This window comes from Carcharodon carcharias, chromosome 20 (assembly GCF_017639515.1).
Source record: "Carcharodon carcharias isolate sCarCar2 chromosome 20, sCarCar2.pri, whole genome shotgun sequence".
NCBI classification, from domain to species: domain Eukaryota; kingdom Metazoa; phylum Chordata; class Chondrichthyes; order Lamniformes; family Lamnidae; genus Carcharodon; species Carcharodon carcharias.
Genome location: NC_054486.1, coordinates 21,066,314 through 21,083,050, shown reverse-complemented (window position 1 = coordinate 21,083,050; position 16,737 = coordinate 21,066,314). Strand labels below are relative to the sequence as shown.

The following is a 16,737-nucleotide window of genomic DNA, read 5'->3' as shown; positions in this document are numbered from 1 at the left end:
TTCAAGATCAAATGCAAAAGGAGTATGTGACCCTTCAGCAGCATGAAGAAATGAAGACAGTCTTGAACAGTAGAATGGAAGAACAGCAGAAGAAACTCGAGGAAACTTTGTTGAATGACAAGTAAACGCAAGATGAGGCAAATGAGCTTCGCAAAGAAAAGGAAAACCTGATGAAGTATCCCTTAGGTCCAAGTTTGTTCCTCTGGAAAATTATGGAAGAGAAGCAAAATGAATTCAATGTCACTCTGAACATACTGAAGAACCAGTTGGCAGAGAAGACCCAGCAATATTCAATATTCCAGGAGGAAGCCAAGAAGTAGAAGTAAGAAACTGAAGGGCTGAAGAACTGGCCGAATAGAAAAGAGGAGGCATTGAAAGGAAAGGCTGTAGAATTTTCCAATCTGTGAGCAGATAATGAAGCCACAAGTAGCATGATTACAGAACAGAACTTTGCTGGAGAGAGACCTGGCCAACAGTGAAATTGAAATGAAGGGCAAGGACAAAGTTCTGTTGCAGACAGAGGAAAAAAGTACAGAAATAAGGTTGGAAAATGTAAGTTCAAGGAACTAGAATAAAAAGCACTGGATGCCTTAAACTTACTGAGAAACTTTGAGTTGCTGAAAAATGAAATGGCTGAAATTATGAAACAAGTGGAATGTAGGTTCCATCTTTGAAACGTCAATGTCCAGCAAGATGGACCCCATTGAAAAACAAAATCTTAGACCACTGCAGGAATCAATTGATTGCACGTTTCCTTTGGAAGGAACGGGTCAAGCCCACAGCGTCAGAACAAATCAGGCGGGTTGTCGATAAAGAAAAATGCCACTTGAAGGAGCACAAAACGTGAACCAAGAGCTGGAAACATAGAGTACTACAATTTCAATGCCAAACCAACAAAGTCAACCCAAAGCAACTGAGACTACCGTTCCTCCAAACGTGACAGAATGAGATCTGGCAGGAGTGTCAAGCCTCCAGACCATCAGAATTTATGAAGTCAGAGTCTTAAGTGGGGGAGAAGGAGTAACAAATAAAGTAGAGATTATATTTGGGTAAGGGCTTCAGGGTGAGGTATAAGAGAAGGGTGTTTTGCAGAGCAAGGGTTAATGTGGGGCTGGAGAAGAGTACCACCCACAGCGTGGTGTAGAGAGTCACAGGATCGTAGGCTGCCTGTGGGGTAGAGTCTGGAAGGAGCCCGCATGGAGACAGCACCCATGCATAGCAGTACCTTGGATATGTATATAGTTATGGGTTCCCAATAAATTGTTTATGTTCAACCATACAAGTCTCCAGATCTCTTTGTGAAATGCCAAACAACCTTTACAACACAACCATCCTCAGCTGCTTCATCAGTAACTATCCTTCCATCATAAGGTCAGGATTGGGGATGTCCATTGATGATTGCACAGTTTTCAGATCCACCCATTGTTCCTAAGATAATGAAGCAGTCTATGCCTGCATGAAGCAAGACCTGGACAATATTCAGACTTGGGCTGATAAGTAGCAAGTATCATTCATGCCAAGCAAGTGCCAGGGAATGACCATCTCAAACAAAAGAGTTTAACCATCTCCCCTTGACATTCAATGACATTACCATCTGTGAATCCCTTAATTAACATCCTTGGGTAAAATGGAGGTGGGCGGGCAGGGTGCCACTATTAAAAATAAACTCAACTGGACAAGTCATATAAATGATATGGCAACTAGAGTAGGTCAGTAGCTGGATATTCTGAAGCAAATGATTCACCTTTTGACTGACCAAAGATCTCTCCACCACAAGGCACAAGTGAGCAATGTGATGGAATACCTTCCATTTGTCTGGTTGTTGTAGCTGGCAAGAACCACAATGCCATTCAGGACAATTGCAGTCTGCTTGATCAGCACTCTATCCACCACCTTAATCACCCACTCTTTCATAATCAGAACACCATGGCTGTGGTATACAATCTAAAAGGTGCATGGCAACAACTGTCGCTTTCTTTGATAGCAGTAGCCAAACCCATGAGCTCCACCATCTAAAAGCTCAAAGGCTACAGGCATATGGGAACACCACCACCTCCAAGTTTCTCTCCAAGTCACACACCATCCTGACTTGAAAGTTCATCGTTGCTGGGTTAAAATCCTGGAACTCCCTACCTTAAAGCTCTATGGAAGTACCTACACCACACAAACTGCTGGACTTCAAGAAGAAAGCCCACCATCACCTTCTCCAGGGCAACTAGTGATAGGCAATAAATGCTGACCTTGTTAACGGTGTCCCTTCCAGAAAGCCAATTTTAAAAAATTAGTGACATTCTATATATCTACCTACATTTATCTCTGCATTAAAGGGCTGCAGTTGGGGTAAATATACCCAATATCTGATAATTATCCCTAAAAGATAGTGCCTTGGTAATCTTAGTCAAATAGTGTCTCATTTTCTTCAACAGCCCTGAGCACAAATTAGCAAAATGACTGCTAATCACTGAAGAGCTGTCAAAAAGAATTCCTCTGAAGCAAGTGTCTCACTGTCAATGCATGCGCTGATATGTGCCAGAACCAAATATTTGGTCAGTTTTTCATAACTTTCAGAATACTCCCTAATTTTCAGCGAGTATATTTTTAAAATGTTCTCCCTTCCTTGCAATAGAATAATCTGAGCATGTATGGAGCTCCTTTGCTTCAGTAAGTCACTTAATTTGGGCCATTTACATCAGAATATTTTCGAATGCTCCTGCAAAGGACAGCACCATTGGCAGACAAAGTTTATTAGCTGGAACAGTCTATTACCAATCAGTGCCTAACATTGTATCAGTCAGACAATTGGTTTGAAGCAGTCGAAGCTCTGGACAGTTAAACTGCAAATGGGGTTCGTTAGCAAAACGTTGATATACTAGTTATTGGCCCGGGAATTTAACGGTCAGTGACAAAGCGACAGCGCTCACTGCTGACCCTGTCCACAAAGGTCTAACAATCTCTGTGGTGTGGATTTCATCTTTCCCCAAGTGAATCTGAATCTAGCACCAAGTCAAAGGGATCTCCAGGCATCCAACAACAGTGATGTCAAGCATGGTAAGCAGCCAATCACACTGAAGAATTCTCAGGGACAGCAAAGTTGCATGTAAAATGGACTGATTATTCTTCACTTATTGTCAGTTTTACATTGAGCTTAACACAAATTAGAAGCTGAAATATCATAAACAACCTAAAAGAGTATCTTATTATATTAGAAACATAATTTTTTCGATCATAATGGAAAAACTTGACATTCTGTGAATATAAAATTAGCCCACATGGCTCAGAGAGCTGTTCAGTATAGTTATACCTTAGTACATAATCAAAAACAGTTACATCTCATTAGGAAAGCATAACTGTTTCAGGAAGATTTAGCAGTGATATTACAGCATAAAGGGGGATGTTCTCATCAATTCAGTGATTCCTACAGCACACTTGTGAAGGAGCAGGGAACCTGGGACAACATGTGAGGGTGCCAAAAATAATTGTCGGTTTCACAGGGTAATGACGGCAATCACTGACAGTTTCACCATCATTATAACTGTAAAATCCTGTCCATTATGCTGATGTACATAGATTCATTTTAGTAGCCTTGGATTATAAGCACCCAGAAATAAAAACACTTTTCCAGCGTACAGCTCGACAGGCACAAAAGTCTCTCTATCCTTCACGCAACAGCCTTCACAGCGAGTGTAAACAGGGCTTCTCAGCTGTAAAGGAGTTCACACACAAGCCTGATCTTGCTTCCACCTGCTGTTCACAAATGACCCTTTTTCAGGAGGAGTCACTGGGTAACGAGGTGTGGCAATTCTGTCACTGAGGCTCAGTGAACTGTCCAGCTGACTGAGATCAGTTAGCTCAGCAGAGGTCTGGAATTAAACCTGGGATTTCTCAGTCTGAAAGGCTTAGAATGGAGTTACAACACTAAAGCAGGCTATTTGACTCAACCAGACGATGTTGGTGTTTATCACCACAGGAACAGTAATCCTAATACACTCATCATATTTCGACACCCCTTTATTTCTTCTTACTAACCTCCTATTTAGCATATTCTGAAATATAGATATCGTCACTGTTTCAAACACTACCTCTGGTAGTGTGTAACAGAGCCTCGAAATCTCCAGCGTAAAAAAATTCTCCTGTACGCTCTCTTAAATTTCATCTTAGGTCTTCTTACATATTGGGTTAATGGGGTGTTTGCATTTCCTAATCTAATGTTCCTTTAATGCAGTGATGACCACTTTACCTCAGATTCTCGGAGCTGAATTCGGATTCTAGAAACTTCAGAAACTGTTCCCGTCCGGCAGGATCCTTTAGCACCTCATCGAAGGAGAATCCCCACCTCTTCACACGCTGCTGGTTGAGCTCTTTGCTTAACACACAAAGGAAAGAGGAGGGAAATTCTTTAATTTATTAGCAAACGTATCAGTACATTGTTTCCAAAACGAGACTCAGTCAAGGTAAGTGAGGAAAGAACTTGGATTTATAGAGCACTGTATCACATTCCCTCAGGATATGTCCCCAAACTATTCACATACAATGAATTGTAGTTTTTAAAAATTCATTTTTACAGGGTGTGGGCAGCACTGGCTGGGCCAACATTTATTCCCCATATCTAATTGCCCTTGAGAAGGTGGTGGTGAACGCCTTCTTGAACTACTTGAACCTTCTTGAACAGAGTTATACAACCATCAGTATAATTTGCACATTTCCAGATAAAATGAACTTTACAGGACATCCATAATCCTCCTTAAAATTACCATGCCCTATGAGGATGTTGGCAACTGTGGACTTCCATTGGATTGGTCCATGTTGATGCTTGGCTGCAATGGTTTGCCATTGCCTTCTGCAGTATGGCTGACCAGGAAACTCCCACTCATACTGCTTGCCATTCAGGCATATTGGAAGGATTGACAAGCCGGTAATTAAACTGTTTGGCCACAATACAAATATACCTTCTGTGGCCATCAACTCCTGAAGTGGGACTCAAACTGGGAACTTCTGGCCTAGAGGCAGGGATACTACATGTGCCACAAGACCTCATGACCCATAAGGCCCCCCACAACTATATTGATTGTTACAATTGATCAGGTTTGACACATATCAATAACGTAAGAATATGCACAGCATATAGTTACAGCTCTCTGTATTTTATACTTTAACAATTGACAGAACAAAAATAAATTTGCAATTCAATATGCCGCATCACCAACAGCTTGCACCACAGACTAATCCTTGCTCTACTGGGGTCCTGAACTCAGCTGTGCTCTTGTAGGCAAAAGCCAAACAGAAGGCACACAACTTCGCCTCAATCCCTGTTCCCAATTCCCACTGGAATGGGTCTGAAGTAAGGAGTGCACTACATTATCAGAGTCAGCTAGAGGACTACTGGTATTGGGCTAACGAGACTGTCAGTGGGGAGAAAATTCTAGAATGGTGGTTTATGATCCCAAAGAGTAAGATAGATGTTAAATTTAGTTAAGCTTGTATGACCTATAAAGTCGGCCTATTAAACGTCCAGTCTGGTGGGCAGGAAGCCAATGCATGTTTCCGGTTGAAAGTGTACTTCCCATCAGATTGGTGAATGAAAAAAATAATAGGTCAAACTTCAGGATTGGTTTGCCCTGAGGCAGCCTGCTCCTGACATCACCAAAAAACACCACACTCACTAGCGCTGCTCTTAGCCCCCTGATTCCTGCCACTCCCAAATTCCCCACTGATTACCACCCCCTTAAACCTCCACCCCCCCAATCGCTAATCTCGATCCCTCCTAACCCTGCTACTCTCAACCCACTCCACCCTCGATCAACACTCTTGAACTCTCCCATCACCAATCGTCACTGATGGAGCAGCAAAACTGTAGGCAAATTTCAGAAAGATGTAAAGACAAAATAGTGATAATGAGGGTCTTAAATTATTCAAACATAAACTGGGCAAAAAAACAATGTAAAAGGCAAGGATGGGGCATAATTCCTGAAATGTTTACAAGGAACTTTCTTGATCAGTGTGTTTCTAGCCTGTTGAAGAAGGAAGTAGTGTTGGATCCAGTTCTATGGAATGAAGTAGGAAGGGAAGCATGTTTCATTGAGGGAGCATTTGGGCAACAATGATCACAACATCATTAGATTTAGAGAAGTAATGGAAAGGACCGAGGAGCAAAGACAAAATTCCTGAACTGGAAGAGGGCTAATTTCAGTGAGTTGAAAAGGGATTGCCCAGGTGGATTGGAAAAGTTGACAGGTAAATGAGCAATGGGAGGCCTTCAAGGAGAAGATAATTTGGCCACAGGAAGAAACATGTTCCTTTGAGGGAGTAAGGAAGGACATCCAAAGCTAGGACTCCTTAGATGACTAAAAAGGTTGAGATCAAAATCAAACATAAAGAAGGAGTCTTATTATACATATCAGGTTCATACCATAAGACATAGGAGCAGAAATTAGGCCATTCGGCCCATTGAGTCTGCTCTGCCATTCAATCATGGCTGATAGGTTTCTCAACCCCATTCTCCCGCCTTCTCTCCGTAACCTTTGATGCCCTTACCAATCAAGAACCTATCTATCTCGGTCTTAAATACACTCAATGACCTGGTCTCCACAGCCTTCTGTGGCAATAAATTCCATAGATTCACCACTCTCTGGATAAAGAAGTTTCTCCTCATCCCTGTTCTAAAAGGTCTACCCTTTACTCTGAGGCTGTACCCTCGGGTCCTAGTCTCTCCTCCTAATGGAAACATCTTCCCCACGTCCACTCTATCCAGGCCTTTCAGTATTCTGTAAGTTTCAATCAGATTCCCCCTCATCCTTCTAAACTCCATCGAGTATAGACCCAGAGTCCTCAAATGTTCCTCATATGTTAAGCCTTTCATTCCTGGGATCATTCTCGTGAACCTCCTCTGGACCTTCTCCAGGGCCAGCACACCCTTCCTGAGATCCGGGGCCCAAAATTGCTCACAATATTCTAAATGTGGTTTGACCACAGCCTTATAAAGCCTCAGCAGCACATCCCTGCTTTTATATTCTAGTCCTCTCAAAATAAATGCCAACATTGCATTTGCCTTCCTAACTATCGACTCAATCTGCAAGTTAACCTTAATAGAATCCTAGACCATGACTCCCAAGTCCCTTTGCACTCCAGATTTCTGAATTCTCTCCCCATTTAGAAAATAGTCTATACCTCTATTCTTCCTACCAAAGTGCATAACCTCATATTTCCCCACATTATATTCCATCTGCCACTTCTTTGCCCATTCTCCTAACCTGTCCAAATCCTTCTGCAGCCTCCCCGCCTCCTCAATACTACCTGTCCCTCCACCTATCTTTGTATCATCTGCAAACTTAATCAGGATGCCCTTAGCATGGTAAAGAGGCAAGCAGAAATAGGCCTGAATTTCATACCCCTGTGGTGGAGGGTTTTTAGGCAGGAGGGGGGAAGGGTGAAATTGAAGGAGCGGGATTCCCTCTGAGTTCCCACCTGTCCTGGCCTTGCAGTGATTTTATGCTGGGGTGGGCAAGGCCTCTGATGGGCTGCCTGCCTTTCCCCAGTTGAGGCCGTTTCCTGCCAACCTCAATTTTTAGGCTGGAGGCAGGATTGACCTGGGATGCCCAAAAATGAATGGGCTTAGGCCTAGGGCAGGAAGTGGTGGGGGTGGGGGGGCCCCTCCATCAGGAGCTCTGATTTTGGGCACCTCTCCTCCTTAAGGTCCTGTAGCCAAAAGAACACCCTCCCCTCCCCCCGGTATCTCTGCCAACACCCCAATCGCCCACTTTCCACCCCTGATGCCTTCCCTACCATCCCTGGCTTGAGACCCCCAAAACTTATTTTGCCGTTCAGTCCTGGGGCTTAGGCTCTGGCATGTTGAAGCACTTCCTCTTCTGCCCACTGCAATTCTTATCGCTGAAGGACTAGAGAGCTGCTAGCCAATCAGATTGACCGGCTGCTCTCCAAGACGGGACTTCCTCCCCAGTGAAGGGCGGAATTCCTGCCTGCAGCCAACGGATGCTCAATCAAGCATCAAATAGCTGCAGGGCAGTTGGAGTCAGTGGGGATGTGTTCCACGCCGACTCTTCGGTTTGACGGGAAGGGAAACCCCGCTATCTGAAATATTCAGGCCATAGAAAGTACAGAGGAGAACTGAAACAGGGAATAAGAGGGAAATAAAGAGTGTATGAGAAAGACTATTCTCCTTGGATATGGGGGTGGTGCCAGAGGACTGGAGGATTTCAAATATAACAATCCTGCTGAAAAGAGGGGTGAGGGATAAACCTGGTAAATACAGGCCAATCGGCCAGACATTTTGGTGGTGGGTAACTTTTAGAGACAATATTCCAGGACAAAAATAATTGTCACTTGGAAAATTGTGGTTTGACAAATGACAGCTGACATGCATTGGTCTAAGGCACATCATTTCTGACAAACATGACAAATTTATTTGATGAAATAATGGAGAGGGGTGATGAAGGTAATATGGTTGATGTATATATGAGCTTTCAAAATATGATTGGCAAACTGCCATATAATAGACTCAATAAAGGTAAAGTGATAGCATGAAAATTGTCTAAGGGACAGAAAGCAATGAGTAGTAGTGAGCAGCTTTTCAAACTGGAGGGAAGTATACAACGGTGTTCCCCAGGAGTTGATATTAGGACCATCGTTCTTTTTGATATATAGTATTAACCTGGACTTGTGTATAAAGGGTATAATTTCAAAGTTTACAGGTGACACAAAATCCTGGAACTGTTGTAAACAGTGAGGATGATAGTAACAAACTTGAAGTATGCATAGAGAGACTGGTGAAATGAGTAGGCATAAGATTGCATTTAATGCAGAGAAGTGTGAGGTGACACATTTTAGAAGGAAGAATGAGGAGACACAATACAAACCAAACAGCACAAACTTTGAACCCTGTCAAACTTTTCATGCCGAATTTTTTTCTGTGAACATACATAGTTTTACATTTTGAACTTCCACCAAGTGCATATACAACCCGACTTTTGACTTGCCCCAGCAGAGCGTTACAAGTGTTGTGTTATGCCTTTAAGGGATAGCAGCATGACATCACTAGAAGGGAAGTGTGTCATGTGATCCAGTCTTAATTTTACTTTGGCTTGTGAGCAGGACACAGCACACACAACTCTGCTGCCTTCGAGCTTTCTATCCACATATAAATATTTTCATGTGCCTAGTCAAAATAAATGAACCCATAATGGGTTTGTACTATCCCTTAAGAACGATTGGTGTTTATATGATTAAAACAACATGGCAACAAGAATCACGGTAGCCTTGGCCAGATTCTTCTGCATCTGCTTTAGTGTCAGTATCACAGACTAATAGCCGTATTTAACCAACATTACTATGGATAGCACCAACTAAATCAGGCATGATCTGCAAAGGTGGTGTCCTGATAATGAAAGACTTAAAAATGGAAATAATCTAAGGATGGGTCTTGAAGATTTCAAGTGATGGGGCTGTGACTATTTCCTTTGGCAGTTTGTTCCATTGTGGGATTGCCCTTGGGAAGAAACATTGTTGATATACTGTCTTGGAAACACATTTGGATCTTGGAAACAAACGGTCTTTGTAGTTTGTGTGGATGGCTACCTCATGTTTAGTCATTGCTGTGGGGCTCCAGGTACTTGTTTCTGTAAATTCCAATCAGTCTATTCCATATTTTATGGAACATGCTCAGTCTGTTTTTCTCCCTCCTTTGCTGCAGTGATTCCCATTCCAAGTCTTTGATCGAGGATGTGACACTGAGGCATTTCCCACACTGATTCATGCAGAATTGTGTAGCACATTTTTGTATTACTTGAATCATAATTATATCACTTGCCATATAAGGATCCCACACTGCATACTCCAGGATCGGATGAATAAATGTTTGGTAAGCTATAACTCTGATATTTTTGTCACGATACGAAAGGTTCCTCCTCAGAAAATCAAGAACCCTGTTTGCTTTGCATGTTATCTGCTGAATGTGGACTCCCCACTGAAGATCGTATTTAAGATGAACTGAAGATACCATTGTGTATCTACTTGTTGGGGAATTAAATCACAGAACTTAAAGCTCTCTATTGGTGGATCCTTGTTGTTGGAGCTTGCACATGACATAGCATATTTTGGCACTGTATGCCATCTCCCATTGGTCCTGCCATTTTTGCAATTACAGAAGATCATCTTGCAGTGAAATGATATGATCTTGAGTTTTCCCTTATGTGTAAACCATGCAGTCACCTGCAAATAGTAGCATCTTGTTTTTTAACTTATTGGGAAAGTTGTTTATGTATGTCAAGAAGAATAAAGGACCCAACACAGTTCCCTGGGGCACCCCAGAGAGGACAACCCTAGGAGAGAATGATTCCCCATCACACATCACACTTTGGCTAGAATTATACATCTCACTGGCAGAGCACACGTCCAACCCGAACTTATGTAAAATCGTGCGAGAAGATGCCAGGCCAGCGTCCCAACGTCATCATGCACTCGTGCGATATTTCGCTTGGCGGGCGCACGCAGCAGTCGGAAGAGCACCCGCCAACAATTAAGTGGGCAGTTCAGCTCATTAACGGCCCAATTGTAAGCGATTTTTCGTGGGTAGGCAGGCTTTACATTTTTGATGAAACCTCGTCCAAAGGTGGGATAAAAATAAAAAGAAATGTCTGGGGGCAGCATTTTTATGAGATATGCTTTCAGGTGCTTGATTGTGCTGCATGGACATTTTCTGCAGCATTTTTGTGCTTTCTTTTATTATTTGGAGGTCTGCAGCTCCCTGAGGAAGCTGTCTGCCTTCAGGGAGCTCAGTGGAAGTGTTCACCAGTACCCGTGGTGACATCAGCGCCTGCCCTCTTCACACCCCCACCGGCAGTGCTGAGCCTTTCTCTAGCCGCGTTTCACGCTGGCTGTCCATTAATTGACCAACCAGCGGGAAATCACGGTCAGGAGACCGTTACCCCTTCACTCCAGGGCCTGCGGATCGCATGTGCCTGACAAGCGCAAAATTCAGGCCCTTGTCTTCTGCCGGTAAGAAGTGCTGGGTTCCATATTAGTGAAGTTTGCTTTTCATGAGGAACTTTGTCAAAATCTTTTGAGAAACCTAGTATTACCATGTGAGTAGCTTCATCTTTTTTGAGACTTGAAGCTAGGTCGTCAACAGTAAAGCTGTATTGCTATCTCATGGCCTGTATTTCCCGGTCGGCGAGCTGGGGGGAGGTGGGGGGCTGCTCGACGATGCGTAAAGTGATGTGGGATGACGTCGGGCTGAACTCCTGATGTCACCCTGCCCCATTTCAATTTTCAGGAAGGCGGGGGCCCAGCCGAATCAGCTGTGCGCCCGCTGACCTGTCAATGGCCAACTGAAGCCATTGACAAAGTAATTGAAATCATTAGTGGACCTGTCCGTCCAACCTTAAGGTTGGCGGGCAGGCCGGGAGCACTGGCGGGCATTAGAAAAAGCATGAAACCTCATCCACGGGCGGGATGAGGTTTCGTGTAGATTTTAACAAAATGTAACAAAAGTGTCTTTGAAAATGATGGACATCTCCCAACTCATGTGACTGTGTCACATGAGAGGACATGTCAGAGAAATTTTTTTTTCTATTTTTATGATTTTTCACTGTGGAGCCGATCTCCCCGAGGCAGCACTTAGTCTCAGGGAGATGAGTGTGATCTTTTGCATACATGCATGAAAGAGCGCACTCTCAGCTCAGGGAATCCCCCTCCTGTCCGCACAGGGAGCGCACAGCTCCCGCCATTGGCCCGCCAATGTAAAATGGCAGGGCTCCCCCGATTGAGGACGCCAATCAGAGGCGTGCCTCCACGCGCCCGCTCCTCAAATCCCCCCCCCAATGGGGGGAGAATTCTGGCCCAAGAGTATGGCGCATTGATCCAGTGTGCCGTACAATCCCTTTGTAATCGTTATTTTTCACTGATACCGTGTATGACCCACTTAATCACTTGTCTCTTTTAACAATAAACAAAACACCTCCTTTCTTACCTGGCTTCCATGTCCCAGAATGTGCTATCGTCACTGATCCATGGGTTAGATGGATCCTGTGGTGTCAGCAGTGGATCATATTCCAGGTACTGCTCTGAATAACTGACCAAACTGAAATGCAATGCACCAAGTATAAATACAAAGACAAAATGCTGCAGATGTTGGAAATCTGAAATAAAAACAGGAAATGCTGCAAATATACATCAGGTCTGGCATAATCTATTAAGAGTGGAACAAAGTTAATAGTTCAAGTCATTGAATTTTCAACAGAACTGGAAAAAGTTAAAGATCTAACATATTTTTAAACAAGTGCAGGACCAGGAAAGGGAGGGATGAAAGGAATAAAGTGAAGGCTGGCGATAGGGTGTAAAGGGGGACTGGTTTAATGACAAAAGTGATGATGGTCACAGCAAAAGAGGGTATTAATGAAACAAGCAAAGGAACAAAACAGGGGTCTAGAGGAGGTGTAAATGGCAACAGCAGAATTATAACCAACAGCTACTGTCTGAAGAAATGGGACAATGGCTGTGATCTGAAACTGTTGAACGCAATTTAGGCCTGGAAGATTGTAAAGCACCTGATTGAAAGTGAGATGCAGTTCCTCAAGCATTGGAACAGTGCAGGAGGCCAAGGCCAGAGAGGTCAAAGTGGGAAAGGGGTGGAGAATTAAAATGGAGGACAACTGGGAGCTCATAGATTCAGATTTGCGGACTGAATGGAGGTGTTTCATTTAGTATATGATATCTGCTGTTCACAATGTAAACTTCTTTACATCGGGGAGATGGAAAAACAGACTGGATGATTAATTTGCTGAACAGAGGAAGGTGGTGGTGGGGGGAGGGGGTGGAAGGGGGATGGGTGGGGTCAGTAGAGTAGGGGGTGGATTAACTTCTAAAAAAATCGTGAAACAATATCGCCATGTACAAGCCTGTTACCATTTTTATGTTGACAGATAGCATGTTATGTGAGTGCACCATTTTGGAGAGGCAGGGCACTTCATTAGCATATTTAAATCAGGGTTCCCACAGCACATTTGGGAGCCCAAATTTAATTTAACCGTTGCTGACCAGGATTTCCTAGGCCCGGGAGGCACGACAGTGGAATGAAGGGCGGAATTTAATGGAGCCCGGCAGAGAGTGCATGATGGCTGGGGTTGCGGCCAGGAGAATGCAGCAGGAGTACGCACACTAGATTCCAGTGTCAGGAAAACCATTCCCGATTAACTTAGAGGGGGGAAACAGCCTACACAAGAATCCTGCCCACCCGTGGTGAGATGTCAACTCAGCTCATTAATGAGCCACTTGCAAGCAAATATCCCTGAGTCCATCGGAATTTACCAGTGGCTCAGGGGTTTAATGGCACTTGCACAGCTCTCCCATGCCTCCTGAACACCACCCAGCAAATCCTGTCAGGTTTGCCTCCAGCCTTATGGGGTGGGGTGGGGGTGGGGGGGGGCATCCTTGTTGTCAGGCATTCAGTGCCCAATTGGGTGACCTGGCATTGGGAAAGTGGGGAGGGGAACAAAAAGCCACCTTTTGCCCTTGCCTCTGACCACCCCCGCTCCCCTCACCAATGAACCCTCTCACTACCCTCCCCTCCCATCCCATCCCACTCACCTGTATCCAGGAATCTAGCTGTGATCCTCGGGCTGGGCCTTTGAGCATTACCGGCAGCAGCCACCACTCCAAGAGGCGCTGTCGGCAATGGAGAATTGCCAGCCTCTAAATGGCTCACAGTTCTAGGAGGCAGGATTTCCACCCGACCCTGGGTTTGATCACGTGGAAGGCCCGATGTGGGTCAGTTAAGTACCTGAGGGCACTTTAATCACGTTGAGCCTCCCTTGCAGAAATGGTCTGGGGCTCCCACTGGTTCTCCAACTGGTGAGGGAATCCCCATCGCTGGCACTAAATCTAGACTGAAGTCAGGATCAATCGGCTCCAGAAAGTGAGTGCTGTGGGCCAACAAGGAGTAGGAGTTCCCTCCTGAGCCCCTCAAGGTAGCTTCCATCTACCGATCCGGGCCTACTTCTCTAGCATTTGCCGCAATTGGGAACCTCAGTACCTGACACCCCAGGCCACACCCCTGCAACTACATTAACTCTTACTTTCTCACTCAATTATTTTTAACGCAAAAATGCCAGGTATAACTTGTTCATAGTTAAAATCAGAAACTGCAGCAAAAAAGGTGGAAATTTGTCTCTCTCTCCTCCCCTGAGCTCATGCTTGTGTTGGATATCTTCCCCTGGATCGATTAACTCAGATCCCACTTCCTGCCATTTCTGGCATTGGCCTGGTTTAGTGTTCCAACCTCCCGGAATGAGCCACAGGTTCAAACCCTCACAACCATCACTTACAGTAAAATGTGTGACGGGGCAATTCAAATTCGCACACTGCACGTACGCTTGATTAAAGCAAGTCTTTGGTTCCCAACTCTGACTCAGTAGGTCACTCCAGAGAGAGTTCATCTCTGGCGTCTGGGTGAACATCCAGAAGCGGAGTGTGGACTGTTCCAGCTTCATTTTGAGCGAGCCTCATAGCTTATAGGGCTGACTACATACATAGAACCTAAAGCATAGAAAGAGGCCATTCAGCCCAACTGGTCCATACTGGTATACTCTCATCTCATCTTATCAGCACATTCCCCTATTCCTTTCTCCCTCATGTATTTATCCAGCTTCCCCTTAAATGTATCCATGCTCTCTATCTCAATCACTCCATGTGCTAACAAGTTCCACATTCACACTGGGTAATGAAGTTTCTCCTGAATTCCATGCTGGAATTATTAGTGACTATCTTATATTTATGACCAATAGTTTTGGACTTCCCCACAAATAGAAACGTCTTCTCTATATCTACCCTATCAAACCCCTTCATAATTTTAAAGACTCGTCGTAGGTCACCGCTCAGCCTTTTCTTTTCTAGTGCAAACAGCCCCAGGTTGTTCAATCTTTCCTGATAGTTTAATCTGTCAATATGGTATTGGGATCATCCTTCTCCAAGAAAGTGAAAACATGAATACAAAACCCATTTTTGCATTTTGCAGAATTTTTAATGAATGAAAACCCTTACCTTTCAGCTACTTTGGACATTTTTAAACAATGCCTGTCTAGCTGTATATTTAATAAGGTTATCTGGAAATAGAAAGAAATAATGTTTAAGCTGTGCGTAGGATGGAGTGCAGCTAAATTACATTCCAGGAATGTACACATCATATTCAAAATGCATGTACCAAGTCACAATTCACAACAGTTTATAGTAGCATAATAAACTTGATCGGTGTTGTACCACATATCATCTGCTACCAATGTATTCAGATTTTGGCTCAAAGTTCAATTTGTCTCAATTTGAGAGTTTGGCTGGCAGATGAGCCAGCTAACTAAACAAAGACTATTAGATTATTAAGTTTATTTAATGACCATGTTTACAATGCAGTATTACACAACGAATGGAAGCATCTCTGGCCTTATGTTACCTGTTTCTTCAGATCTTCTTTCGCAGGTGGTTTAGCTGTTGGTGCGAGTGTATGTACAGGACTGTGCATCTGTGAGTCTTCAGAAACACCATACACTGACTGATTACATCAAAAAACAGTGTCAGAAATGTCCTGATCGATCCCTGTTTCATGTTCAAATTCTGCCACAAATCAAGTACTACATGGTCTAAACATGCACCTGATAACTAGTGACTTAAGATAGCACCGCATAAAGACTGCTCCTTATCAATGATACCTACATTTAGAAAACACACCATCACAACGACCCATCTCAACATGAGTCACACAATGAATTACTAATGAAGGGCAGGACAATCTTTGTATGACCAGGGGCAGCAGCTATGACTGGCCGGTTCAGCTTTATTAGTTTGCTGTTGTTTGAGGGAGGAATGTTGGCCAGGACGTGGAGAAAATGTTTTGCACCTCTGTGGTTCAACAAAATAAGAGGGTGGGAATTTGGTATAGCATCTCATCTGAGCAGCAGCTCTAGCATTCAATATTGCATGGAGCGCCAGCCTAGAGTGTATACTCAAGTCCAGCACAGCTGAACAACGATACAAACCAACATGTAATCCATACACCAATTCCTCTAGCTAGGACGGGGAGTCTGGCATGCAAAATTATTGTGGGTGCAAAGTGGATGCACATTATTGGTATGCCATATCACTGATAATGCCAATTTGTCCCAGTATATTCCTGATTCAAAGATTATGCAACCTGAGTTTGTGGTTAGCTAACTTGTGCTGTTCTTTTGTAACTCCAACTGCTTCCAAATAATGTTCAGCGAGAATCTCCTCTTCTTTAAAGTGACTCTGCATTCTTATCCCTATTGTTTTCAGAGATTTCAGTAGGATTCCTTATCTGCCTAGGTTTAATTGTACCCAATGCCACCTTTTTATTGTGAATCTTAATAACCCAAGAACCATCCATTTCTGAGAGAAATCTTCTCATTTCAATTTTTCAATACCATTGCACAAACATGGCCAAGTCAGAGCATTATTGCTTTCTACTTTACAACCGAAAGGTATTTTTATTTTAATGCCAAATGTTGACTTCTTTGTAATAAGAAAATCTAGGGGCAGAATTTTCAGTTTGTTGGGCGGGCGGGCCTGACCCAATCGCCGGCGGGCGGGGAGCCGATTGCCGCCCGCGATCGGCTGCGCACCGCCATTTTACGTGGGTGGGCCAATTAAGGCCGTCCAGCGTGACGTCCACGGGAAGCGCTATGCGCTCCCTGTGTGGGCAGGGGGGAATCCCTAAAATCG

At 43.9% G+C, this 16,737-nt stretch overlaps 1 protein-coding gene across 1 annotated transcript in view; it reads right to left on the bottom strand.

Moving 5' to 3' along the window:
* Nucleotides 1-16,737, bottom strand: part of rgs6 (regulator of G protein signaling 6) — a 180,608-nt gene that overhangs the window by 52,136 nt on the left and 111,735 nt on the right. The window contains exons 9-12 of the mRNA XM_041214476.1: nucleotides 15,452-15,550; nucleotides 15,049-15,110; nucleotides 11,981-12,091; nucleotides 4,238-4,363 (exon numbers count right to left, since the gene is read on the bottom strand). Of these exons, the coding sequence (XP_041070410.1) occupies nucleotides 4,238-4,363; nucleotides 11,981-12,091; nucleotides 15,049-15,110; nucleotides 15,452-15,550 (398 nt within the window). The remainder of the gene's footprint in view (nucleotides 1-4,237; nucleotides 4,364-11,980; nucleotides 12,092-15,048; nucleotides 15,111-15,451; nucleotides 15,551-16,737) is intronic.